The sequence below is a fragment of the Hibiscus syriacus genome, unplaced genomic scaffold, assembly GCF_006381635.1.
Source record: "Hibiscus syriacus cultivar Baekdansim isolate YM2019G1 unplaced genomic scaffold, ASM638163v2 tig00003041_pilon, whole genome shotgun sequence".
In the NCBI taxonomy this organism is placed as follows: domain Eukaryota; kingdom Viridiplantae; phylum Streptophyta; class Magnoliopsida; order Malvales; family Malvaceae; genus Hibiscus; species Hibiscus syriacus.
Window position 1 is genome coordinate 154,882 of NW_024061960.1, and position 26,575 is coordinate 181,456.

Genomic DNA, 26,575 nt, shown 5'->3' on the forward strand with positions numbered 1-26,575 from the left:
GAATGATTCACCACGGAAGTACATTCTGAATGATTCAGAGTCATTATCAAATAACATGTCACATCCATAGCTAATTCATACAGAACCTCTGAATTATTCAATATTTGATCATTCAGCGCTTAATCATTCTGTAATAAACAAACAATCCCTTAATTTTGAATATCATCTTCAGTGTCATTCTTTTCTATTTCTATTTTTTATTTAATCATTTGGTGGTACATGTCGTCACAGGAATTTACTTTCAATGACTAAAATGAAAACATGATCATTGTTGTGGTTAGTTTATAACTTTTTGAATTTGGATGAATGAAGTAAAAAGAATTTTCTAATTAAATGACCAACTGCGTAGGTTATCTTTTACGAACCATGTCCGTTTTGACATTGTGGTTTGTGGCACTGAATCTCTCTATAACTATCCTTGGATTACCACTTATTTTTGTTTTTGAATTTTGATTTTGTTTTATTTTCTGTTCAAACTTTATAAATATTAAAACGGTTAGTCTGAGATGAAGAATTTGTTAATTTGGGGTAAAAAATAAATTTTTAAGCTAAAATATCATATATCTCAATTTAACCGGTTCTGGTTTTGTAGTTTTTAACGGTTCTAAAGAAGTCCGATTCTAAACTAATGGTTTTCCGCTTCAATGTCCTGATGGATCTGATACTAAACTTAATCCTCCTTCAAGGGCATCACAAGTTTTGGAAACTAATTCCATGAAGATAAATTATCCTGAGCTAATATACATTTATCTACTAGCTTTGTAGTCGCTAACATTAGCAGACAATGACTTGTTCGTACGTTTAGCAATTAACCTTGTAAAGGATACTGCAACGGGATTTGGGATACTTGGAACTAAAGCAATGGTGGTTGACTTAAAAGTTACAGATAGTTCCTTTGTTCTCAAGACTAGAGGATCTCTTCGCTCCCGTAGAAATTTGTCTGGTTGAAATTAGGATCTTCTCATTTCCTGAAACACAAACGCAACTTTCCAAAAGAGGAGTAAATGTATTTACTGAATTAACGACATGACAACAAAGTACTAGAAATCACAACTTCTAATAACATTGGCAACACATGCGATGCACGTGTCGAAAATTTCCTACATTTTGAGTCCAGCAACATATTCCTCTATCAAATGTCAATGACTACCAGCACTAATCGGTTTCGGATTTTAAACTCGGGTAAATCCGAGTCCTGACCCCCCAAACGCTACTCACAACCCTTTCTCGTCTTCACTGGTGAAGATTTCCTAAAAGCTAGCAAATGAACCGTGCAAATGGAGGCCAGCTTCGATTTTTCCATAACAATATCATTCGGCTTTTAGTTCCTGCGGCTTAGATTTTCTTTTGATTTGGTCTTACTATGGATTGCCTCGGCTGAAGATTAAAAAGAAAAAAAAGGGTTTGTGGCAGAAACAGATTCCTCTGTCAAATGTCAATGTTCTACCAGCACTGATCAGTTTCCCATCTTCGAGTCGGGTAAACCCGATTCCTGACCCGCCTCGGACGTTTCCCCACCAACGACATATCATACATGGCCCTTGCTGTCGGATCCGACAACGTCGCGTACGCGTTGCGTATCTCTATGAAATCACGGCCGTCCGATGGAGATCCCGTCTTGTCTGGATGGAAAACCTTGGCCAAGCTCCAGTATGCCGTCTTGATCTCATTGAACGTCGCCGTTCTCTCCACCCGAAGAATCTCGTACAAGTGTCCCGCCACCTTGTTCTCCGCGGCGGAGGCACACTTAACAGACGCAGCCACGATCCGCACCGAATTTCTCACGATCGCTGTATTAGTCATTCGAGGAACCGGAGAGCTACTGTTAACGACTCTAACTGTAAAAGGAGAAGAGACGGTTGCAATTGGATACATTGGGAAAGTATCAAGGGACGCCTAAAATGAATAAAATGACCATGAAAATAATAGGATTCTTTTGGTTTCTGCTTGTACACGATGGGAGAGAGTGAGGCGATCCTCTTTATATGTCAAAGGTAGAAACGTAGATTGTATCATCCAATTATTTTTATATTTTACAATATTAAGGAATTTGATTTAGTTTTAATTTTTTAGTTAAATTGAGTATCAAATAAATCAAATTTAAGTAACTATTTTAATATATAAGTATAAAATTTTAAATGTTATTTAATAAATTAAACTTGAGTTAAAACTTAAAGATGTTAAAAAACTAAAGATCGACTCGTGTGTGGAATGAGTTAGATCATACTAAAAACGGATCTGAACAATGAAATTAGAAATTTTAAATTATTTTTTTTATCATAATTAATATAAATTTTAGTGAAATAATAATTTTATTATCTATTTTTGGAGACTTGTGTATTTTAAATGATTTCATATAAAGATGGTGTGTTGTGTTAATATGGTTTTGTGCATGCTGACCATCTGGCATTCCAGATTTGTTTCAGCTTCTAGAAGATCTTGTTCTCGAGCTCTAGGCTTTTACCTCCGCCATTTAACAATAGTTGATGTAAAACAGAAATTATAATTAATTGCATTTTTTTAAATAAAGATAAATATATTTAGACATGTTTGAATTAATAATTTTCAAAAAAATAACAATCGAACTAAAATTTAATCAACGATTAAAAAGATTAAACCTAAATTTTAAAAAAGTAATTAAAATTGATGTATGTGATGAGCTACTATGCTAATACTTGGCAAACACTAAACAGGAAACTAATTAACAATTTATTCAAACATTGGTCTTGTTGAATGTTAGCTGTTTTTTAGTGAAGAAGTCACGAATGAAATTTGAAATAAAAAGAAAATGGGAGCCAATGTTGAATATAATTATTTCACTATAGTTTAAGTGGATTTCATTACTACTTAGATGGTCTCAAATTGAATATAAGCGTTGAATTGATTTCAAGTCACGGTGCCTGAATCTTCCCCTAAAAACAAAATCACAATTTAATAAATATCTTAAAAAATTACTAATACAATCTTTTGAAAAAGAACATAATTTAGCATGTAATCGGGGTTTTGTGCACTTGACTATTTATATTTAACACTTCCATATATGGTTACGGATGATCATGGGTCGGGCTTTTGGTCCATCCGACCCGACCCGAGAACAATGACTCCTTCACCCGAAATCCGACCAGACCCACATAATATATACCCTCCACCCGACCTGACATTTTGAGATAAAACCCGACCCGAAATAATTAAAAATATTATTTTTATTCAATAAAAACTGTGATTTAATTGAAAAAATAATATATAGAGGGTATTATTATAATTATTCCTAAATATATAAGGTAAAATTATATTTTTTTAGGGTTCAGGCAGGGTCGGTATTTTTTACCCAGAACCCAAATTAAAAAAATGATCCGACCGGATCGGTCGTGTCAAGTCGAACCCGTCGGATTCGGGTCCCATGCCCATCCCTAAATATAATACTGTATTTTATTAATATGAAGTAAATACAAAGTAATATTTATCAAAGATAACTATCAATTATTTAATAGTTAACACTCACTTATAGCATTTTTATGCTCAACTTGAAATCTCAAGTAATAACAATAATTTTTTAAGATATAGATTGTTTAATTGCACATTAAGTATTATATATATATATATATATATATATATATATATATATAATATATATAATATATATAATATATCTATATATATATATATATATATATATATATATATATATATATATTGTAACACTCGTTTTTTTTCGGATTTTAAAAAATTATTTATTTATGATTATTTTTTTATTATTATTAATTTTTTCCTTTTTTCAGATCCCATGTTCAACCTCATTATCTCCATTATTCCAACAAACTACCCCCTCAACCCAACAACTTCCCTTTCCATCGTGCAGCCACTACCCCACTTATTCAAACCAAATCACTTTTCTTCTTCCTATATATATATATTTATAAAATGCCATGGGGGATCACGAATCATGGAGAAAAGGGGGAGGAGGTCAAAGCAGATTACTCTTCATGTGCTTGCTTGCAAAAGAATGATGGCTATAATGCCCTCTTCACCACTGGAGGCTTAATGTATGTTCGTGAATGAAACAATTCGTGAATGAAACAATCTGCAATATGCATTAACAGTAGCATTTCTTCTTGCTGTGTACTCTGATTATCTCTCTGCTGTAAATTTCAACACGTGATATGCTGCCAACGCCTCAACAATGAAGACCGAGTCAAAATTCACTTTCACTGCTGGGTTGAGGCGGCTTCCAACGAATCAGGTTTGGTAATATGGAGATGAAGGTTTACACTTGAGTATTCATGACACAGAGCACGAACCGAGGGATTAATGAATCTGTTCTCGGTTTGCTGGAGCCCGTTTTGAAATAAAGTATAAAATCATGAAACAAACAGCGTTCTCGGCGACGGCGACAGCGGAAGTAGCGGTGGCTCAAGGGAAGTTAGAGATGGGTTTTTTTGGTTTCGTGATATAGGGAAATATGGGTCCGGTGAATTTTCCGTGGCCGTGATCCAAGCGAACCAGGTGCTAGAGGACCAGAGCCAGATTGAGTCGGGCCAATTCGACACCTTCGTCGGAATCTATGACGGACACGGAGGACCCGAGGCGACATGTTACGTTTGCGATCACTTGTTCAACAATTTTCGAGCAATGGTGGCTGAATCGGGGGAAGTTATGACTGCTGAGACCATTCAAAGAGCTTTTCAACAACAGAGGAAGGGTTTACGGCCTTGGTGTCGGAGCTATGGAATACTCGACAAATATGGCAACTGTTGGACTTACAATCATTTGAGAGCTTTAATTATGTTCATTCACGTGCGTTGAACAAGATAATGGGGAATTAGTATGCCTTTTGCTAGAATTGGTCACTAGGCTCAATTTAGCCATTGAATTCTCAATTTATTCAATTTGGTCCCTATTTATAATTTACATTTTTTATTTTTAACCCATCTAACTCTTTATTTTTTTTCTCCTGCAGGTCATTTTTAGTTCCGATTTAGACCATTAATCCCTATTTGTTTCAATTTGGTACTCTAAGTTTTTTTTGTTTTTTTTATGTTTTTCCCATTTATTTAATTTTTTATCTAACGTCCTTGACCCTTTTTTTAGAAGAATTTCAACCAATCAAAGGTAAGAAATTTGAATCGGGTTTTAAATTTTATTTTAAATTTTAAATTTTTGCAACTAAGACAACCGATAAATTAATTGGTACCGAAAGGGCGGTTAAAGGGTGATAATCCTTCCTTGACCGTAACCGACTCCCGAACCGACACGTTTCTGGTACAACGCAGATCAAGTAAGACGGTGCCCGACCCACCTAAATTTGTTTTAAAGTGGTCGGTGGCGACTCCCAATCCATTTTTCCTGAGTCAAAGCCCAATTCCGGGGCCCAATTGAAATGTGGTCGCTACAGTTTGGCGACTCTGCTGGGGACATGTAAGTGAGTCAAGCCGAAATAATTTCCGGTTGTCTTTTATGCGAAAATGGTAAATTTTAATTTAATTATTTATTCGATTCCAATTATTTACCTTGATATTTTCAATAAAGTTGTACTGACATTTTTTTTTCAATGATTTCATATTTTTTAAAAGTTCTATCTCTGGCTCTATACCCGAGCCCGAACCATATTTAAGTGGGGTGAAAGCGATGCATTCATGTGAATTTATTCACCGCATAGGCCTAGCAAGTAGCCTTCGGGATTCATATAACTTATGTCTTTGTATGAATTTATTCACCGCATAGACATAAGAGAATGTGTCCTCTCGAGTTTAACTTAGTCCACACAAGCTGTGATGGGTTTAAGACTAAGGGTATGGTAAGGCCAAGGGGGTACCAGTAAGCTGAAATCGGGTACCATTTTTTAGAACCTAAACCGGGAGACTATGGAGAATTAGAGCCCACCCCAAAACCTCATTTCAAAACCTAGGATTCTTGAATTGTTTCCTGCTTTACTTTCTGTTCAAAGCATGCGAACTAGACAAATATGCGGTTAGGATTTTAGCATGCGGGATAAAGATCATGTACGAGTAGGAATAATAAGCATGTGGGGTAGATATCATGTGGGGTAGGACTTTTATTTTCATAACTGTTTTGATTATTTTTTCACTAATCTTTTCATTTTGCTTTCTTTTATTTTATTTTCATCTTTGCAGCATTCATTCAAAAGGGGTATTGATCCACCAAAAACGTGTTTGTTAAACATGAATAATTTGTATTAATAGACAAAGGGGTTGTAATACAAGAGATGAAAATGCAGAGGACAATCTATAAGGCGACTATGTGTCACATTGAATCCAGAAGATGTGATGCCCATAATTGAAAAGTACATCACTCTGCTACATTATAAAGGACTCAGAATGAATCGGGTCTACATCAAGCACAATGAAAGTCTATCTTTGAAGAACTGACTGGCACAGGTTGCAGGGAAAGATGAAGGTTATGATCTTGGGATTCTCTTCAAAAGACAACATGGCAAACGATAGCTGAAATTGGAGACCCCTGCTGACGAATTCAAGAAATAGACAAATAAACTTCATAGTTCCTATCAATTGAGGCTCCAATGATGTATTCGTGGGAACAGGTTTAACAAAGATAAATGCTAGAGATGCAGTCATTCGGACTTCTAGGGCCAGTAAAAAGTAACTCAACATTTGCATGGTTCATCCAGAGAAGCCAGAGCGGTTCGACAGGTTATCAACCGTGACAGAAGAAGCAGAAGACTAGTCAATATATCAGAAATGTTAGGATATTTTGTCTCTTAAAAGATAAAAACACTATTTGTCTCCAATAAGGATTATTTAATAACAGATTTTTTGGATCAATGCATCGAATTTGCATGCATCATGCATTCAGCAGATTTCGCATTACTTTACTTATTTTTATTAAATTCATGTCTCATCAAAATGGGAACATTTGATCCTAGACAATAAGGAGCTTTACCAAAAATTGTTTGACGCACATGTGGTGTCATCATATCCAGAGAAATCCATGAAACCCCTGTACCACAGGTAGTATGATGAGAAGCTCATTGTTAATATCATAGTGGTGTCCATGACGCACTATCAGAACTACTCCATTCAAGAGAATCGTACAGAAAATACATAACAAAAATTGGATGACTTCAACAACTCGGGGGCATCTAAGTGAGGCATATCATTTCATCATTTGAGGCATTTTGTTTAAGTTTATTTTTTCCCATTTTTTTCAAGTTTTTGTAAGAACATTTGAATAAATTTATGTTACTTTAATGATGACGAGCAATGAATCACATTTGCAAACTTGCAATTCTTTGAATATCAACTGAATTAAGAAGCTCTGTAAATGTTCAAAGTTACGAATCTCTGACAAAGTGACATGACTTAAAACAAGGACTTTTTACCTTACCCAGAATATACACTCAACCCGTACCCTGCTCTTGCAATTAACTAATGTAACATTTTCCTTTCATAAGTTGCAGATAACATGGGGCATCATTTGCATATGACAATTACTATACTTTTGTTTAAGACGTTCAATGATGATCATTATCTTCACAGATGGAATAGTCGAGTAAGCAAATTAGGGCCAGTTGCTTGGAAATTGAACTCTAAAGATGAGATTCCTTCACTTTAACAACACTTAGGTGGGTTTGGTTCGCTGGAATGTTTCTGAGGGAATTGGAATCTGTGAAGGAATTGAAATCTGTCAGGAATTGGAATCCAATTCTATATTCTGTTTGGTTGGCAGGAAATTGAATTGGAATCCAATTCCATAATCTGTTTGGTTCACACATGTCAGAATTGATTTCAGTAATGTAAAATAACAAGATTGCCCTTCTTATTTTTTTTGCTTAATTTAGTTGTTTATAAATTACAAGTAGCAATATATTATAAAAATTTTAAAAATTAAATTTTAATTTTATGATTGATTATTCATTTTAATAAATTATAAATCATGCTAATAAACATCATAAGTTAAAATCATCTCAATTAGGGATGACCATGGGTCGGGTTGGGTCGAGTTTTTGGTCCACCCGACCCGAGAATATGGGAACCTCCATCCGAGACCCGACCCGACCAAAATAAAGTTTCACCCGACCGACCGAATATATGAATTAGAAACCCGACCCAATCCGAAATAATAAAAATTTTATTTTTATTCAATAAAAACAGTGACTAATTGGAAAATATATAGAGAGAGGGGTATTATTGTAATTATTCCTAAATATATAAGGTAAAATTATAATTTTTTGGGTCGGGTCTGGTATTTTTCACCCTAAACCCGAACCCGACCCGAATATAACACTTAAAAAAAATGACCCGACCCGACCAAAATAAAGTTTCACCCGACCCGACCCGAATATATGAATTAGAAATTCGATCCGACCCGAAATAATAAAAAAATTTATTCAATAAAAATAGTGACTTAATTGAAAAAAATTATATATAGAGGGGTATTATTGTAATTATTCCTAAATATATAAGGTAAAATTATATATATTTTCGGGTCGGGTATTTTTCATCCTAAACCCGAACTCGACCCGACCCGAATATTACACTTAAAAAAATCGACCCGACCAAAATAAAGTTTCACCCGACCCGACCCGACCCAAATATATGAATTAGAAACCCGACCCGACACGAAATAATAAAAAAATATTTTTATTCAATATATGAATAAGTTATCAAAAGATTGATGAGGGTAGTATGATCAAATTTCAATTCCCTCCAACAAGGGAATTGAATTCCATCATAGAATAGATGGAATTCACTTTCCCTCATTTGATGGAAAGTTGAAGCCATGAGGGATTCTAATTCCCTTGGAAAACTTGAACCAAACATGGGAAAGTGGTGGAATTGGATTCCAATTCCCCCTAATTCCAATGGATTCATGCCAACCAAACGCCACCTTAGGCTATAACAGGTTCTTCTTGACAATTTTAAGAAATTAAATCCGTAAAATTGAGCTATTCCGCTAAGGTAATTGGTTATAGAGGAAACTCGAAAGCCCTGACTTTATGAATAGATTGCATTCAAACCATGACATTGCTCGGACACTTGGCAACTCGGTGTTTGCTCCACTGCTATTGTCAGGCTGAAGACTTTGTGATGAGATGAACCCTTCAGTTAACCTGATAAAAGTTATTATAATATTTAGTTTTCCCTCTAAAGCAATTGGTTAAAAGCCCTGGCTTTATGGATTTGGCTAGCCAGATAATGGCAAATTAAATCAAAATTATCTAAACAAGAAATTTTCGGTAATGATGGACTAAAGGAGTTAAGGAACACCTGTTATAGTAAATACACAGGAGCACTCAAGAATTTCATTTTTAGACCGATATTTCTGCACTACCTTTGTTAGAGAAGCTTATAAAACTTGAACAAATGGAAGATTTCAGAGGACTGAAATAAAAGGTCTAGTAATTGATCATGCTAGTTGTGTCATTTTGTCCGCACTCAATTAAAATGCCGAACCAAAGAAAGAGCATGTTGCGATATTTCAAAAAATGACATTTTGGGTTACCGAAACCTTAGAAAGGAAGTCAACCTGAAGTCAACTCATCCATTTGAACATTTGTCAAAGAGCTATAACTCTGAAAGCATTAAAAAGAGTATTGATTCATTGGATATACTTTGAACTCATGTTTACAATTTGATTCGCGAACAATTTTACATAATTTTTATCCTTTCCCTCAAAAAACAATAAAAAGGAGAAAAACATTTTCAAACATGACAGTCTCAAATATGAAAGGTCGGTAAAGCCAAAACTCGAGAAGCAAATGGGGCACGATCGATTCCATAGATCATATTGGCAGACAAAATGCGAGACTCCAATCTAAGAGATAAAACATAACCCATTCATGTTGCATGCATATTAGACATACTTAAGAGCATCACATTTATCATTTTTAGCATACATAATTTTTTACAGCTTTTAGAGTCAATTTCAACTTCGCAGTGAAGGAGATTGGACTCGAAACGACACAATTTGCTCGAGAGTAGATTTCAACTTCAAGACGAACGATATCTGACTCTAAGCCAAACTTTACAACGAATGGGTCATCCACGGTTTCAACTTCACGACGAAGGGAATCGTGTTCACCTGCAACATACAATACTTGGATTTTAACTTCACGACGAATGATATTCAAGTAAAGGCTCAACTTCACGACGAAGGGGTCATCCACGATTTCAACTCCACAATGGAGGATATCGTACCCACACATCCACGATTTCAACTCCACGACGGAGGATATCATGCCATTTGAGGCTCAACTTCACGACGAAAGGGCTTCCCAGTTTTAGAGCCAATTTCAACTTCACATCGAAGGATATTGGACTCGAGACAGCACAAGCTCAACTTCACAATGAAAGGGCGACTGACTGTCAACAAATAAACTTCCCAGTTTCATAGCCAATTTCAAATTCGCAGCAAATGATATTGGACTCGAGACAGCACAAGCTCAACTTCACAGTGAAGGGGCGGTTGACTGTCAACAAATAATTTCCCAATTCCAGAGCCAATTTCAACTTCATGGCGGAGGATATTGGACTCGGAACAATACAATTACTTGGATTTCAACTTCATGACAAAGGATATCCAATTCCAGGCTCAACTTCACGATGAAGGGGCACCCGCGGTTTCAATTTCACGACGAAGGGAATCGTGCACACAAGCAGTATCCATCTCCATATTATATTTCAACTTCACGACGAAGGATATCTAACTCAAAGAAGGAGTGTCTGTCAACAAACTTTCCAGTTTCAGAGTCAATTTCAACTTCACAGCTAAGAATATTGGCCCCTGAACAACGCAACTTACATTGGATTTCAACTTCACAACGAATGATATCTAATTCAAGGCTCAACTTCACAACGAAGTGGCCATCCACGGTTTCAACTTCACGACGAAGGGAATCGTGCTCACCAGCAACATTACAAGCTTGGATTTCAACTTCACTACAAATGATATTAAGTCAAGGCAGCAACTTCACGACGAAGGGGCCATCCACGATTTCAACTTCACGACGAAGGGAATCGTACCCACCAGCAACATTCATCTTCAGGAACAAACAAACTATCGATCGCCTTTGAGATTGTTTCTCTCGAAACAAGGGATCCTCTCGCTTGAGACTAATTTACTCAAAACAAAGTTTTGTTTCTCTTGAGACAGTTTCTCTTGAAAGAAATTTTGTCTCTCTTGAGACAGTTTCCCTTGAAACAAAATTTATCTCTCTTGAGACAATTTCCCTTGAAACAAAATCTTTGAATTTGTTTTCCTTGAAACTAATTTCGTCTCTCTTGAGACAGTTTCTTTTGGAACTAAGTTTTGTCTTTCTTGAGGCAGTTTCCCTTGAAACAAATTTTGTCTCTCTTGAGATAGTTTCCCTTGAAACAAAGTTTTGTCTCTCTTGAGACAGTTTCTCTTGAAACACAAGAAACCCTTTTGAAATTGTTTCTCTCACAAAAAAACCTTTCTCCTGCCAACAAAAGACAATCGAGTTCGATTACATTCAACTCAGAGGTAAATCAAATTTACAGCATAGCTCAAGGCGAGAAGGGATATCTGTCAACTGACGAGTTCGATTTCATTCATCTCGATAACAGCAATGAACTACTTTATGGAAGAATTTTCAAGCCGAAATCTTTAAACCGAGAAGAAGACAAAGGCCCAATTCCAGGAATCCCAATCACATTTGATAGGACTGGACAAAAACTGATTGTCTTTTTTCATCTTTGTCCTATTCTTATTAACACAAAAATGTGCAAAGAGGGGCAGCTGTAAACACTCGTTTTTGTCCAGGTTTTAAAAAATTATTTATTTATTTATGATTATTTTATTATTTTTATTAATTTTTTCTTTTTCCAAGTCCCATGTTCAACCCACTATCTCCATTATTCCAACAAACTACCCCTCAACCCAACAACTTCCCTTTTCATTGTGCAGCCACTACCCCCACTAATTCAAAAAAATTCCCATTTCTACTTCCTATATATATATTATTTATAAAATGACATGGGGGACCACGAATCATGGAGAAAAGAGGGAGAAGGTTAAAGCATATTACTCTTCATGTGCTTGCTTGCAAAAGAATGATGGTTATAATGCCCTCTTCACCCCTAGAGGCTTAATGTATGTTCGTGAATGAAACAATCTGCAATATGCATTAACAGCAACATTTCTTCTTGTTGTGTACTCTGATTATCTCTCTGCTGTAAAATCAAACGCGTGATATGTTGCAACGCCTCAACAAGGAAGACGAGTCAAAATTCTTTCACTGCTGGGTTGAGGCTTCCACCGAATCCACTTTGGTAATAGGAGATGAAGGGTTTACACTTGAGTATTCATGAAACAGAGCAAGAACCGAGGGATTAATGAATCTGTTTCGGTTTGCTGGAGCCCGTTTGGGAATGAATTAGAAAATAACGAAACAAACAACGTTCTCGGCGGCGGCGGCAGCAGAAGTAGCGGTGGCTCAAGGGAAGTTAGAGATGGGTTTCTTTGGTTTCGTGATATAGGGAAATATGGGTCCGGTAAATTTTCCGTGCCCGTGATCCAAGCGAACCAGGTGCTAGAGGACCAGAGCCAGATTGAGTCGGGCCAATTCGGCACCTTCGTCGGAATCTATGACGGACACGGAGGATTCGAGGCGGCACGTTACGTTTGCGATCACTTGTTCAGCAATTTTCGAGCAATGGTGGCTGAATCGGGGGAAGTTGTGACTGCTGAGACCATTCAAAGAGCTTTTCAACAAACAAAGGAAGGTTTACGGCCCTGGTGTCGGAGCTATAGAATACTCGACCAAATATGGCAATTGTTGGACTTACAATCATTTGAGAGCTTTAATTATGTTCATTCACGTGCTTTGAACAAAAGAATGGGGGATTAGTATGCCATTTGCTAGAATTGGTCACTAGGCTCAGTTTGGCCATTGAATTCTCAATTTATTCAATTTGGTCCCTATTTATAATTTACATTTTTTATTTTTAACCCCTTTAACTCTTTATTTTTTTTCTCCTGCAGTTCATTTTTAGTTTCGATTTAGTCCATTAATCCCGATTTGTTTCAATTTGGTACTCTAAGTTTTCTTTTATGTTTTTCCCATTTATTTATTTTTTTATCTAACATCCTTGACCCTTTTGTTAGAAGAATTTCAACCAATCAAAGGTAAGCAATTTGAACCGGGTTTTAAATTTTAATTTAAATTTTAATTTTTTGTAACTAAGACAACCGATAAATTAATTGGTACCGAAAGGGCGGTTCAATGGTGCTAATCCTTCCTTGACCGTAATCGACTCCCGAACCCGACACGTTTCTAGTACAACGCAGATCAGGTAAGACGGTGCTCGACCCACCTAAATTCGTTTTAAAGTGGTCGGTGGCAACTCCCAATCCATTTTTCCTAAGTCGAAGCTCAATTCCAGGGCCCAACCGAAAGACGGCCGCGACATATATATATGTATTACCCCAAAATCTAGATGATGACCAAAATGTAAATTTTGAAAGTTAGATGGTCAAAGTAAAAGATTGGAAAAAAATTTAGGGAATTAAGTGATAATTTCCTAAAAAGAATTTTATTCCATAAATATATGGTTTACTCTTGAGATTGGAGTTTTATGGAAATCATATTGTTGGATTTGGAATTTAGTAAAGAAAGAGTTAAAGCCGGTAAGGAATCGGTAAATTCCGATCGAATTGGAATGTTACAAAAATTTGAAGGATGTTATAAAATGGTTGGAAATGTTATTGTAATATTTTAGATCAGAGAAAGTTGGTTTGGAAATGTGCAATTTTTCAGATTTAACCGAAATAGTGGAATTTAGTGACTAAATCGTAAGATTTGAAAATTCAGTTGAAATTTCGGATATAAAAGTCAAATAATTTATATTTGACTTTGTAATAGGTAATAATCAGATGGCTTGGTTTTGATGGTGAATAAGAAGATTCATTAAGGGTGTTTTGGTCTTATCACAATTAAATGAATAATATATTCATTTAAAGTGGAATGAAATGTAAATTAAGATGACATTTCAACCAAATGTGCATCTTCTCCTCCAAAAGCTGCGTGGGTTTCTTCAAAGGTAAGAGATCTTCAACTCTTTTTCAAGCAATTTCTTTAGGATTATGAGTATGATGAAATAGAAAATGGTTATTTGCGAAAAAAACGCTATCATTTGGTACCAATATTTTTATGATAATATAGCTTGATTTCAAATATCCCCAATCTGGAAATTTGGGTTTATACTATGGTTGTTGAAATTGATGATGATTATTGATGATTTTGAGGTTGTAAGAATTGATGAGAACCTAAGGATGAAGTTAAAGAAAACAGTTTAGATTTTGATTCTGGCAGTAGCTCGAAAATTCACCAGAAAAATATAAAAATAATTTGGATGTAATTTTATCTATTGTTCATATGGATCTAGTTTTGTTTAAAAGAAACGGGGATCAATTTCAAGTTGTATACAATATATATGATTTCTAACTGAGGAAAGGTTAGAAAAGTCGGACAGCAGAATTCTGTACAAAACAGATTCTGTTGGGAACTTTGAAAATTCACCATAAATTGTACATAATGAATTAGAAGGAGTTCTTTATGGATAGATTCTTATTCGAGTCTAGTTTTTTAACGGAAAAAACGGAATTGAATTTCAGTGTATATCAATATAGAATAATGATCTTTAAGGGTAGTGCGAGTGTCTGAATTCTGGAAAATTAAGAGTTGTTTGTAAGTGTTGTATAATTGATGTACTATGCTGGAAATTGTTGTTTGAGAATTGAAATGAGTGTTAGATGTGAAATTAATTATTTTGGGAAGATTGAAATGATTGGTGATTTAAGTACAACAATTGCATAGTTGGGAAAAGTTGGTTTCAATGTTATATTGGAATTATTAAGAGTTGAATATTTGATAGATGATGAATTTCAAATATAGTATAGAGATGTGGTGGAATGTATTTATGTAGTAAATACTAACATATGTATTGTTATAAATTTGTGATTTTACAGATCATGGTTGATTTGCAATTGAAGCAAGTCAAGTATAAAAGGGTATATTGTGGACAAGTGAGGCACAAATATTTTGAAAGATATAAAGTGTCAAGGTGAGTGCAATACATGCATGAAATGCATGAATGTTTTATACATCATAAGGAAGACTTGCGATAAGTGACCTTTTTATATCAACATGATTTTATATCATTTTTATAAATTGACATTGAGATGTCAGAGTATGAAATTAAATGCATTGATCATGAAAAATGTGATATTTACCATGAATGTTTCGGGTATGAACTGTCCAATGTTAAATTGATAATATACTTTTCCATGGATGGATCGAATAAAATAGACTATATGCCAAGTAAGTCATTGAGGGACAGGGTATAGTTGGCATGCCATAGAGTATAGCAGCTGCAGGTTTATAATACACTTTGGTGTATATGGTGGGCACGACCTTATATGTAATACACTTCGGTGTATATGGTGGGCACGACCTTATGTGTAGCACTACGGTGTAAATATTACTCGAATACCAGGGTCCTCAGGTTTAATATTGGGCTATTGGCTATGGATTATGTTTATTGGTTAATAAATGGTAATGCAAATAAGCTTATGAGCTTACGGAAATAATGGCAAGTATATAGGAAAAAAGCTTTAAGCTTATGAAATTAAATGGTAAGTATTTTGGTAAAATAAGCTTACGAGCTTATGGAATAAATGGTAAGAGATTTTATATTATTTTGATCATGTTAAAATATTGGATATGTTAGTAAAATTATTTTATGGAAATTTGATTTTTTATATTGAAAATCATGCATGAATTGTATTGCACTGTTAAATGTTTTAATTGCCTCACTAAGTTTATACTTAGCGTATGATGATTTTCACGCGTAGGTAAAAAGCATGTAATGGAATAAAGAGTTCAAAGTGACATTGAGCATCGGGGAGTATATTTCAATATCAGTAAGACATCCTATTGTAAAATTTTGAAATAGATAGTGGCATGTAATTAATAATTCATTTATTTTGTTGATATAGTTGGAAACAAAATAGAATTTTTATAGTGAGGAATGTTAAGTTTTTATAAGTTAATATGTTTTTCGGAAATTACTGTAGCAGTTACTGTAACATGAACAATAACCACGTTTTTAAACAAAATTTTCAGCAGTTACTGTAACATGAACAATAACCACGTTTTTAAACAAAATTTTCAGATTGTTAAGGGGTACCGATTCTCCTGCTACAGGGAATCGATTCCCCCACTGTTCACTGTTCGGGTACTATTTATTATTCATAAATAAAAATATTTTGAATTAAATTGTTATAACGAAACAAATTTTATATGATATGATATTTTTATAATATCATTTACTATTTTAAGAAAATAAATTTTAAATCGCTTTGAATCGTAAAATGGTTTTAGAAATTGGATAACATCTATAATCGTATAAGTATAATTACGGGGATGGATATTACAATATATATATATATATATATATATATATATATATATATATATATATATATATATATATATATATATATTATATATATATATATATATATATGCATGTTCAAACTAAATTTATAATATTATATATTTCATATAAATTTATTATGTTACATTATTATATTAAAATTTAAATAGTATATATTTTAAACAATTTTATTATCTCTACGTAGGTAGCCTGAGTCTGGATCTGGTCCCCGTCCTCTCTTACCACGACGCAAAGGCTCGGCACCAGCTAAAAGACTGCCCTACTTCGCACAAATTAAGACCCCACACTTATCGTACGTACCAAGGTTTCTAGAAGATTAATACGTGACATTTTCAAATATTTTTTTTCATAAAAGACACTAATCGTACCTTTTTTAACTTTATATCTCCGTAGCTAATCACATTATTTTATGAAAATATTATGCATTTAAATTGATAGTAATGTGTGAACTAAATTAGAAAACTAATATTGTATCAGTTAAATAATTGTTGTCCTTTGTTCCCATATGTAATGGGGTAAGGAGGAAGTAAGATAGTATGCTACCATCAACACTAGATTAAGAGCAGCTTCCGTATGAGACCTCCAAATTATGAAATGCCCTCCATGGGACTCGATCTCACGACCTTAAAGTTAAGAACGTTGTGCTCTATCAACTGAGCTGGATTGTCATTTCTGTATTAATTAAATAATACAATACCTAAATTATTTTATAATTTTAAAATTGTATAGTAATTAAATTAAAATTCAACAACCTCTAAATATGAATTTTTTAAAATAGGTACAAATCAATTTATTTGTTGGAGAATAGATTATATGAGACATATAGATGTAGTTGTACTATACCCATTATGTAGGGTCATGATCTATCCGATTTGTCCAAACACCCATCAACTGAAAAGATAGGACAACGGAGACTGAGGAAGGGAACCGACCCAACTTCAATCTTTGGTCCCTAATTTGTATAAACATTATCTGCGTAGGTGTTATCAGTTAGCACGTGCGATTGCTTCTCGAAGGCCATCTTTGTTGATCCCCTCTTCAATCATTGGGATAACTATAACTAAATTTTCAAGCAAATATTATTAATAAATTAAAGTTTATGTAAAACTCATTTAAATTGAAGTATATGCAAAATACAGGTTTGGTGAGAAGTGGCTGTTAGAATTGAGACGTACAATATTACAAAGTTAGGTATTGCTGGGATAGTCTCAGGAAAGGTAGGTTAATATACGGTTAATATACGTTGTTACCAGATACATTAAAAGATATTTAATAAATTCGGTTTAACGTTACCGGAAATGTTGAGTAATAATAATGTAGTAGGTCTAAATCATGAAGAAATATTAAAAAATTTGGCAACCGACAAACTTAACTTGTCGGTTTGTGTCGATCCAAATTAAAATGTATCGATCCATATCAATATAAAAGGTAAATATGACAAAACTGGTCATGAAAAGACAATACCGGTAAAGCCCTACCGGATATATTTAAAGTGTCGATACTTTAATATAAGTATCGACACTTTGTAAATTTAAAAGAGAAGCAGTTTTAGCGCCTATAAAGTGTCGATACTTTATAAAAATGTATTGATCCACAACCATATAACATGTAAAAATATGATCAAATCGGTATCAAAATGATAAAACCGGTAAAGGCTACCAGATATTGAAAGTGCCGATACTTTAATAAGTACGTGTAATAAATTATCGATACTTTCAAAGAAATAGGTAATTATCCTATCGAAAGTATCGACACATGACATAAAGTATCGACACTTTGGTAGTATATCGATTAAATATAAAACATATCCGATGAAAATATAAGGCCATAGCAAAATATCCTCTTAAAATAGATAGAACGGACGAGTTTTGAAATCGAAGCGTAATTGTTGCTGCATTTCAGAAGGCGTTTCGAAAGCGAAGTTTGTTTGCTTGTTGTTGCAGTCGAATCGAAAAGTATATTGTCGAAACCCTAGTTTTTTATTATTACAGTAATCGCAAATAGGGTTTTTATGTGTTGTTTGGGGTTTTGGAGTAAAGAAGCATTTGAGATCGATTATAGGTATAAAGTGATATTCAATGTAAAATATAAATGTTGATACTTTTATTAAATATTATAGGTAAAAATGATATTATAGGTTTTATAAATGTGCCGACACATTTTGTAGTGGCCATTCAAATTCTTTTGAAGAAAACCGTTTTACCACAAGAGTAGTTATCTAAATTTGTATATTGAATAAACCCTAGTTTTTTATTATTACAGTAATCGTAAATAGGGTTTTTATATGTTGTTTAAGGTTTTGGAGTAAAGAAGCATTTTTGACCGATTACAGATAAAAAGTGATATTCAAGGTAAAATAAATGATACTTTTATTAAATATTATACGTAGAAATGATATTATAGGTTGTATAAATGTGCCGACACATTTTGTATGGCCATTCAAATTCTTTTGAAGAAAACCGTTTTACCACAAGAGTAGTTATCTATATTTGTATTGAATAAAGTGTATGTAACAAGTATTTGATTTGATTTGCGTAAATTGATATATGAAGGAAAAATAGAGTAAATGGGTGGAAAAATTGGTGGCGCAGATGACTTTGAAATTGAGGCGAGACTCGAAAGCAACCAAAGGGTGGATATATGTACTTCTAATAAGTATCAATGTCTTTTTGTTATTATTGTTGAAATGGTAATTGGATTAAAGTATTTAAGAACTTTAAATTTATTTAAGAACTTTAAATTTATTTAAGAACTTTAAATTGATGACAAATTTTAAATGTTGAAAGTATGGCCGAATGCAAAAGGATGAAGGAAGATGACATACAGAGCGGTTCGGTATGTAAAATGAAATTGACATTGAGTATTATTTAGTGTTAATGTATTGATTAGAAACATTTATGCTTATATAGGTAACAAAAGATGTGAGGTCCAAATGGAATTCGATGAGTGATGCTGAAAAGGAACCTTATATCACACAGTCAATGAATGATAGTAAAGAATACAAAGAACGGAGGAAAGCGCATGAAAAATAAGGTATTCATTAAACTTGTAAATACGTTGATACAAAATATATAAGAACTATAACATTATATATTGTTAAAAATGTAGGAAGTATCGACAAGGTGCAACATTAAAAGGGTGAATTCATTAGTTAAACACCTTAAGGAGAAGGGTCAGTTGAATGTGCTGGGAGAAATAGGGTTCGGATCATGGGTAGGAGTAAGGGATCGACCTATTTGGAGGGAATTGTGTCGATCCTTGATGGGACAATTTGATGTCAGACAATGTATTGCTAAGTATGGTGATTTTTCATTTCCTCTCGGGATCCCATGTGTTGCAGCTGTATTGGGGGTAGAAAATGAAGGCAAAAGTGTTGTAGAAGTCTGTAAGAGTAAGAACTGGAAAGCACTTGCCTCCAAATATTGTTGGAAGCATAAGGTGACATATGTTGAACTTGAAGAGAAAATAAAAAATGGATCTTACGGGGGGATGAGCTGAAGGCTAGAGTTCTATTGTACCTTGTCGGTATCTTTTTTTGTCCAACGGGTGATATGTCAACAAACAAGGACTATATGAAGTTCATTTGCGGTGAAGGCTTGAAGGGTGAATTCAATTGGGCTAAATATGTCCATTTGAGATTGATTGAATCAATAATCACCTTTAAAAAGGGCAGCCAGAGATACCGCATAGGATGCATATCAATCTTAGAGGTAAAAGACTTGAAGAACTTTTTTGTGTTTTTATATAAAATGATAGTATAGTTATTATATAAAATTATAAATTTTATTATAAATGCAGGTTCCACTGTTCGATTTTTGGTCGGGCTGTGAGGCAGTGCCGGCTTATGAAAGAACCGGAGTTGCACGCATCTGTGCATGGGGGAAGGAGGAGGTGGTTAGAGTGATGGTGAAGTTGAAGTTGGATAGACCGAGGAAGCACGAAAGGGTAATAAATGTAATTAAATCATATTAAGAATATAATCAATGTCTTAATATTGTAATTTAATTTTGAAGGTTATTGGCAAGGAGGTAGAGGAGGCAGAGGAGAAGAAAGAAGAGATGGTTGTATTGGGGTATGACAGTGAGGGGAAACAGAGTAACTTCGATATTTTGATGTATGAATTGGCTGATATCAAAAAAATCCAATTTGATATCATGTAAAGACAATCAAGAGTCGAAGAGAAACTTGAGAGAGTCGAAAAAAAACTTAAGAGAGTCGAAGAGAAACTTGTGAGAGTCGAAGATACACTTGAGAGGCATAAGGGGGAAGTGGAAGGAAAAATAGATGGAGTGGTGAAAGAAGTAGAGGTGTTGAGGGGTGAAAGAGGTTGAGGTGTTAAGGGGTGATCTTAAGATGGTGACGGGTGAAAAATTTGATGGAGTAATGAAGGAGGTTGTGGGATTGAGGAGTGAACTTACGGGGGTGAAGGGGGTGGTTGATCAATACTTGGATGAAGGAAATCAATTGAAGGGTGAAATAAAAGAGATGAAGAGCTATGTAAAGCAAAAATACGATGAACTGAAAAAATATGAAAAAAAAAAGATGGAAGAAATGAGGAGGAATGAAGTCGATGTCATTTATACACCGGAGAGTGTTATAGCAGCAGATTTGGATTCGGAATGTCCTGCACCCTAGAAGAAGAAACAGAAGGTAAGTTGAATAAAAGAAAACTTAATTTTATCTTTATCATGTTGTTGTGACAAAAATTTGTATGCAAAATTGTAGGTTGAAAAAGCGGATATTCCAAGCGGAATTGATGACATCGAAGCTGCAATTTGTGATTATCTATAGAATAGTGAGTTAGAATCGGGGTAAGTGAAATATATTACTTTGTGAGTGATATTTAAATATTTCATGACAACATATTAATCCTAATGATTTATACAGATATTTTATAATCTCAATGGGAAATCAATTCGCTAGTGTATACGACGTTGCAACATTGAAGCCTATGTAATGGGTTGGTGGTGTGGTAAGTAGAAAGTAGAAAATGTTAAAACTTATTAAATATGTTCTGATTGTGTAATTAATTTTGTTAGGTTATTGATTTTCTCGTCTGGACAATATGCTTCGATTCTTAAAAGTCACTCCGGAGGATTGGCTACCTTCCATACCTCTTAGTGGTGAGTTAAATTAATAAATGTTGAAAAGTAGTGTTATAGACGGTAAATTAATAATGTTTGTTGCATAATTACAGCAACAGGCGTTGGATGCTAACAACAAAGAAAGTGTTGAGAGTATTGTTACCTTTTGGGGTCCCATACTGGATAACTATGTGAAATTCACCGACTGTGAGAAGGTAAGACACCATACCAATTGCAAATGATGTTTTCGGATATAGAATGTTGAATTTTGTCAAATTGAGTGTGAAATTTGTTGCAGATCATGATCACAATAAACTACCATAATTCACATTGGTATCTGTTGGTGTTGGATATGGAGATCGTGTTGCAATAATATATGATAGTGTGTTTACATCTGAAGCAGCTAAACAAAGAGTGAAGGATGCTAAGAGATTGGTATGTATGTATGTATGAAAGGACATTATGTAAATTATAATGCATAATTTTTTTGGATCATAACTTCATTTTTTTAATGCAGATTAAAATATTAGATTTTTATAATAAGAAACACATTTGGGTTGAATACTGTGGATCTCTAGGAAAGTTCCCCTTCAAAAATTTCAAATTTGTGGAGCATAAGAAGAATAAGCAATGAATGGGTATGAGATGTTATCATAAATAGAAAGCTTAATTTATGCAAGATTCATAATTGACATGTGTGGTTTTCAAATTTTGTAACTGATATGATTGCGACATGTATGTGGATGAAATCGATCGGTTCTACAGGGGCAACTGGTGATTTTGTAAGTGGAATTAAAAATTCGTTTGTGGTAAAATTGTTAAAAGTTATAGATTGAATGTTGTGGTTTACAATATTTAACGTTCTGACAATTTGAATATAGGTTGTTGGAGAGTGGATCGATCGCGAATATTAACGATCTCGTAAGCAACAATCAAGATCAACGATACAAGAGATAACAAAAGCTACCATGAGACACTACAATAACAAAAGGATGCAATGATGTAAAGTAGGATTAATTTTTATAAGATTAATTTTGTATGTGATGTAATTATGTATGAGATGAGAAAAGTTAGCAGTAGGTTGTGTACATTTTCTTATACACATTAAGAGTCTGTTGATAGTACGATATATGGAGATTGTTGTAAAAGGTAAATTGACAATGTAGTTGGTAAAAATAGACTTTTTACTGAAAAATTAATAAACACTGATTTGTTTCCAACATTTTTTCCAGTATGATTCCCAAACGTCAAGTTTCCAAAAAATAAGTCAGCATATATGTAATGTAATAGGTAAATTTATCGATCCCGAAACATATGCATCCATAAGTATAATGTAATAGGTAAATTTACAATGTAACCGGTATAATATACCAGTTTATGAGAGAATAGGTCTACAACATGTATCGACACTTTTTAATTTTGTGTCGATACTTTTGGTCCAGAATGGATGCCAAAAAGGGTGAACGCATAATGTGTCGATATATTTTTAAAAAGTGTCGATCCCAGAAACATCGAAACCCATAATTATAATGTAATAGGTAAATTTACAATGTAACCGGTATACATATATCGATTTTATGAGAGAATAGGTTTACAACATGTATCGACATTTTTTTAATTTTGTGTCGATACTTTGGTCCATAATGGATGCCAAAAAGGGTAAACGCATAAAGTGTCGATACATTTCAAAAAGTGTCGATCCCAGAACATCAAACCCATATTAATGAAATAGGTAAATTTACAATGTAATCTGTATAAATATACTGATTTTATGAGAGAATAGGTCTACAACATGTATCGATACTTTTTTTTAATTTTGTGTCTATACTTTTGGTCCAGAATGGATGCCAAAAAGGTGAACGTATAAAGTGTCGATACATTTTCAAACAGTGTCGATTCCAGAAATATCGAAACCATAATATAATGTAATAGGTAAATTATAATGTAACCGGTATAAATATACCGATTTTATGAGAGAATAGGTCTACAACATGTATCGACACTTTTTTAATTTGTGTCGATTCTTTGGTCCAGAATGGATGCCAAAAAGGGTGAACCATAAAGTGTCGATACATTTTCAAAAGTATCGATCCCAAAAACATCGAAACCCATAATTATAATATATATGTAAATTATAATGTAACCGGTATAAATATACCGATTATGAGAGAATAGGTCTACAACATGTATCGACCTTTTTTAATTTTGTGTCGATTCTTTTGGTCCAGAATGGATGCCAAAAAGGGTGAACCATAAAGTGTCGATTTTTCAAAAGTGTCGATCCCAAAAACATCGAAACCATAATTATAATGTAATAGGTAAATTTACAATGTACCGGTATAAATATACCGATTTTATGAGAGAATAGGTCTACAACATGTATCGACACGTTTTTAATTTGTGTCGATACTTTTGGTCCAGAATGGATGCCAAAAAGGGTGAACGTATAAATGTCGATACATTTTCAAAAAGTGTCGATCCCAAAAACATCGAAACCATAATTATAATGTAATAGGTAAATTTTCAATATAACCGATATAAATATACGATTTTATGAGAGAATGGGTCTACAACAGTATCGACACGTTTTTAATTTTGTGTCAATACTAATTTAAATATCACGTGTTTTTCCCTTCATTATTTATTCGATACAAACTCTAAAATCGACAAACAAACCCTAAACCTAAAGGCTTCTGAACTCTTCCTCTCCGACGAATACTAGCGTTATCATAAAATTGACGATCAGATATTCAGGGAAATTTATCGATATTTTATGGGTTTGATTGATTTGTATATTGGAGTTTTTTTCTTGAATGTGTTTATGTTCCATTGTAATAGCATCTACACCCAAAATGGCTCCAAAACGTCAGCGTCAGAACGCGGTCTTTCTCAAGCTCTTCTCAACCCAGTTCTCTCAACCATAACCTCATTCTCAAACAAACGATTCTTCTGAGGAAATCAGGTCCTTCGAAACTGAACTTTAGATCCAATATGAAGAAACAATATAGCAGACGAGTTTTAAAGTAAGGAATATTCGTCCCAAACGTGTCATTGACTGGGTTTCTTGTTTGATGATAAATGCTTTAGTTTTAAATTCACATTTACTCTTGGGGTTGGCTTGAATTCCTTGGTGTAGAACCAAATATTACCCCAACCTAGTTAGAGTCTTCTACACAATGCTTCCTTACAGCACGAGCCTAATAAGACTAATATAATAGGAATTAATACCCATGTCATGGGGAAAAATATATATCTCCGGAAACTATTACGGAGGGTCTAGGTGTCGAGAATAAAGGGGATTCAGATGAAAATAATTTAGATACAATAAACGGGTTGCTAGAAATATCCCAATCACCTAGATGTAGAGTCGAGAGTGTTCCACAAATGCTCACATGGTATATCCGGCCTAGTGGGGGAAAACATTCAACGCTTCGAGACAATATTATTGGTGGATAGCAAAGTATAAATCCAAATCCAAAACGGCTCCAAACATTGCTAAACTGATATTTAATACAATTGTATATATGGTTACAAAGGGAGCAACAATTTCAACTTCACTACCATATGGATGTGTCATCACCCATCTGTTGAAGAAAAAGAAGTTGATTTTTTTCATGACGCCCCTGTTCGATTAACCCGCAAGATAACATGTTATTATTAAAAGAACGGGATATGATTTGTTGAAAACTCGGTTGAAAGCATGTCAAGGAGGTTGGATTATATCAAGAGAGGGAGGAAATGGACCCATTGGCCATGAAGACGAGCAACCAATTGGAGACGCAATGATGGAAGAAGCTAGTGGAGAGGATGTCACAATTAAGATGTGATGGAATACATGGTCAATTTTCGGGAGCATATTGATTCCTTGTGAGTGGAATGTGATCCGATATTTCATCATTGCGCTATGAAGTCTCCATGTTGCGTGACAAATTACGTCAACGACATCAAACGAGTTAAGTAATTCATTATTATTGTTCTAAACATTTATACGTTCTGAAAGTATTTTATTTTCTTTTAACAGATGTGGATAACCAAGCGATCAATGAAGATAAAGATTACGATGATGATGATGATGTTGATGATGATGATGATGATAATGATGATGATCCAAACAAGTATATCGTGTTGTAATGCCGCCTTAAAGAAACTTTAATTTTTGATCTCAATGGTGTCCTTGCCTACATCTCAAGACTACTGCAGGTTTTAATTATGTTCTTTTGTATCCATTATTTTAACATATAAGCGTAGAACTTAATCTCATTTTCTTCATGTTGTAGATGTTGTCCTCAGAACATGATTATTTGAATTTATGCAATTTGTGTATACAATTTTGTTGTTGCCATTTGGTCTTCCAAGATGAGGTTAGAACTATTGAGCAATTGAATACTGTAGCCAAAATCGTTAATATACAATTAAATGTTGACATTCAAACTTGATTACAATCTCAGGCATAACGTCGACCGTGTACTTGAGAATATACCTTTTTTTGAGCATTTTCTATTCGTTTGGGTAAGATGAATGTCATTACAGTTTGCTGACTTTTCTTTGTCTACGATTCCTACATATTTATGTTCGACTGTTTGTGAACAGGATCAAGCAAAATGCAAAACATACGATAATGTTACCTACTGTAAAGATCTCAATGATGTTTGGAACGCGTGTCCTGATTTTAATGAGTTAAATACACTTTTGGTCGATGATTCAGCGGAAAAAATGATTTATATGGTAAGTTGCATTTATGCAATATGTTTTTCCAATTAAACAGGTGTTCATACATTTATTATTTTAACAATTTATGTGTTTATATAGAAATACAATTACATACGTTCACATACCTTTGACGTTGCTTCCCATTCGAACGATAGTGCTCTAGGTATGACACAAATTTATTCATGCTTATGCGAATTTAGTTATGTTAGTAAAATTACACCTCATTAGTTTGATAATTGAAATTATTTATGTATGTCCTCAGAAAAAGGCAGAAACATACGAGAGTATTTGGAATTTTTTTTGAAGGCGCCTAATGTTCCGGAC

General features: G+C 34.0%; 2 protein-coding genes across 2 annotated transcripts; one reads left to right on the plus strand and one right to left on the minus strand.

Annotated features, from left to right (window-relative positions):
• Nucleotides 1-1,382: 1,382 nt before the first annotated feature.
• Nucleotides 1,383-1,887, minus strand: LOC120166537 (chaperone protein dnaJ 11, chloroplastic-like). The gene has a single exon (XM_039175790.1). It carries the CDS (start codon nt 1,873-1,875, stop codon nt 1,444-1,446), a length of 432 nt encoding a protein of 143 aa, XP_039031721.1. The 5' UTR covers nt 1,876-1,887; the 3' UTR covers nt 1,383-1,443.
• Nucleotides 1,888-12,304: 10,417 nt separating this feature from the next.
• LOC120167511 (probable protein phosphatase 2C 42) lies at nt 12,305-12,847 on the plus strand. Its single transcript, XM_039176511.1, has one exon. It carries the CDS (start codon nt 12,305-12,307, stop codon nt 12,845-12,847), a length of 543 nt encoding a protein of 180 aa, XP_039032442.1.
• Nucleotides 12,848-26,575: the final 13,728 nt, after the last annotated feature.

Bases quoted from the DNA above. Each gene is read 5' to 3' on its own strand.
- LOC120166537 (XM_039175790.1), bottom strand. From the start codon at position 1,875: ATGTATCCAATTGCAACCGTCTCTTCTCCTTTTACAGTTAGAGTCGTT.
- LOC120167511 (XM_039176511.1), top strand. From the start codon at position 12,305: ATGAAACAGAGCAAGAACCGAGGGATTAATGAATCTGTTTCGGTTTGC.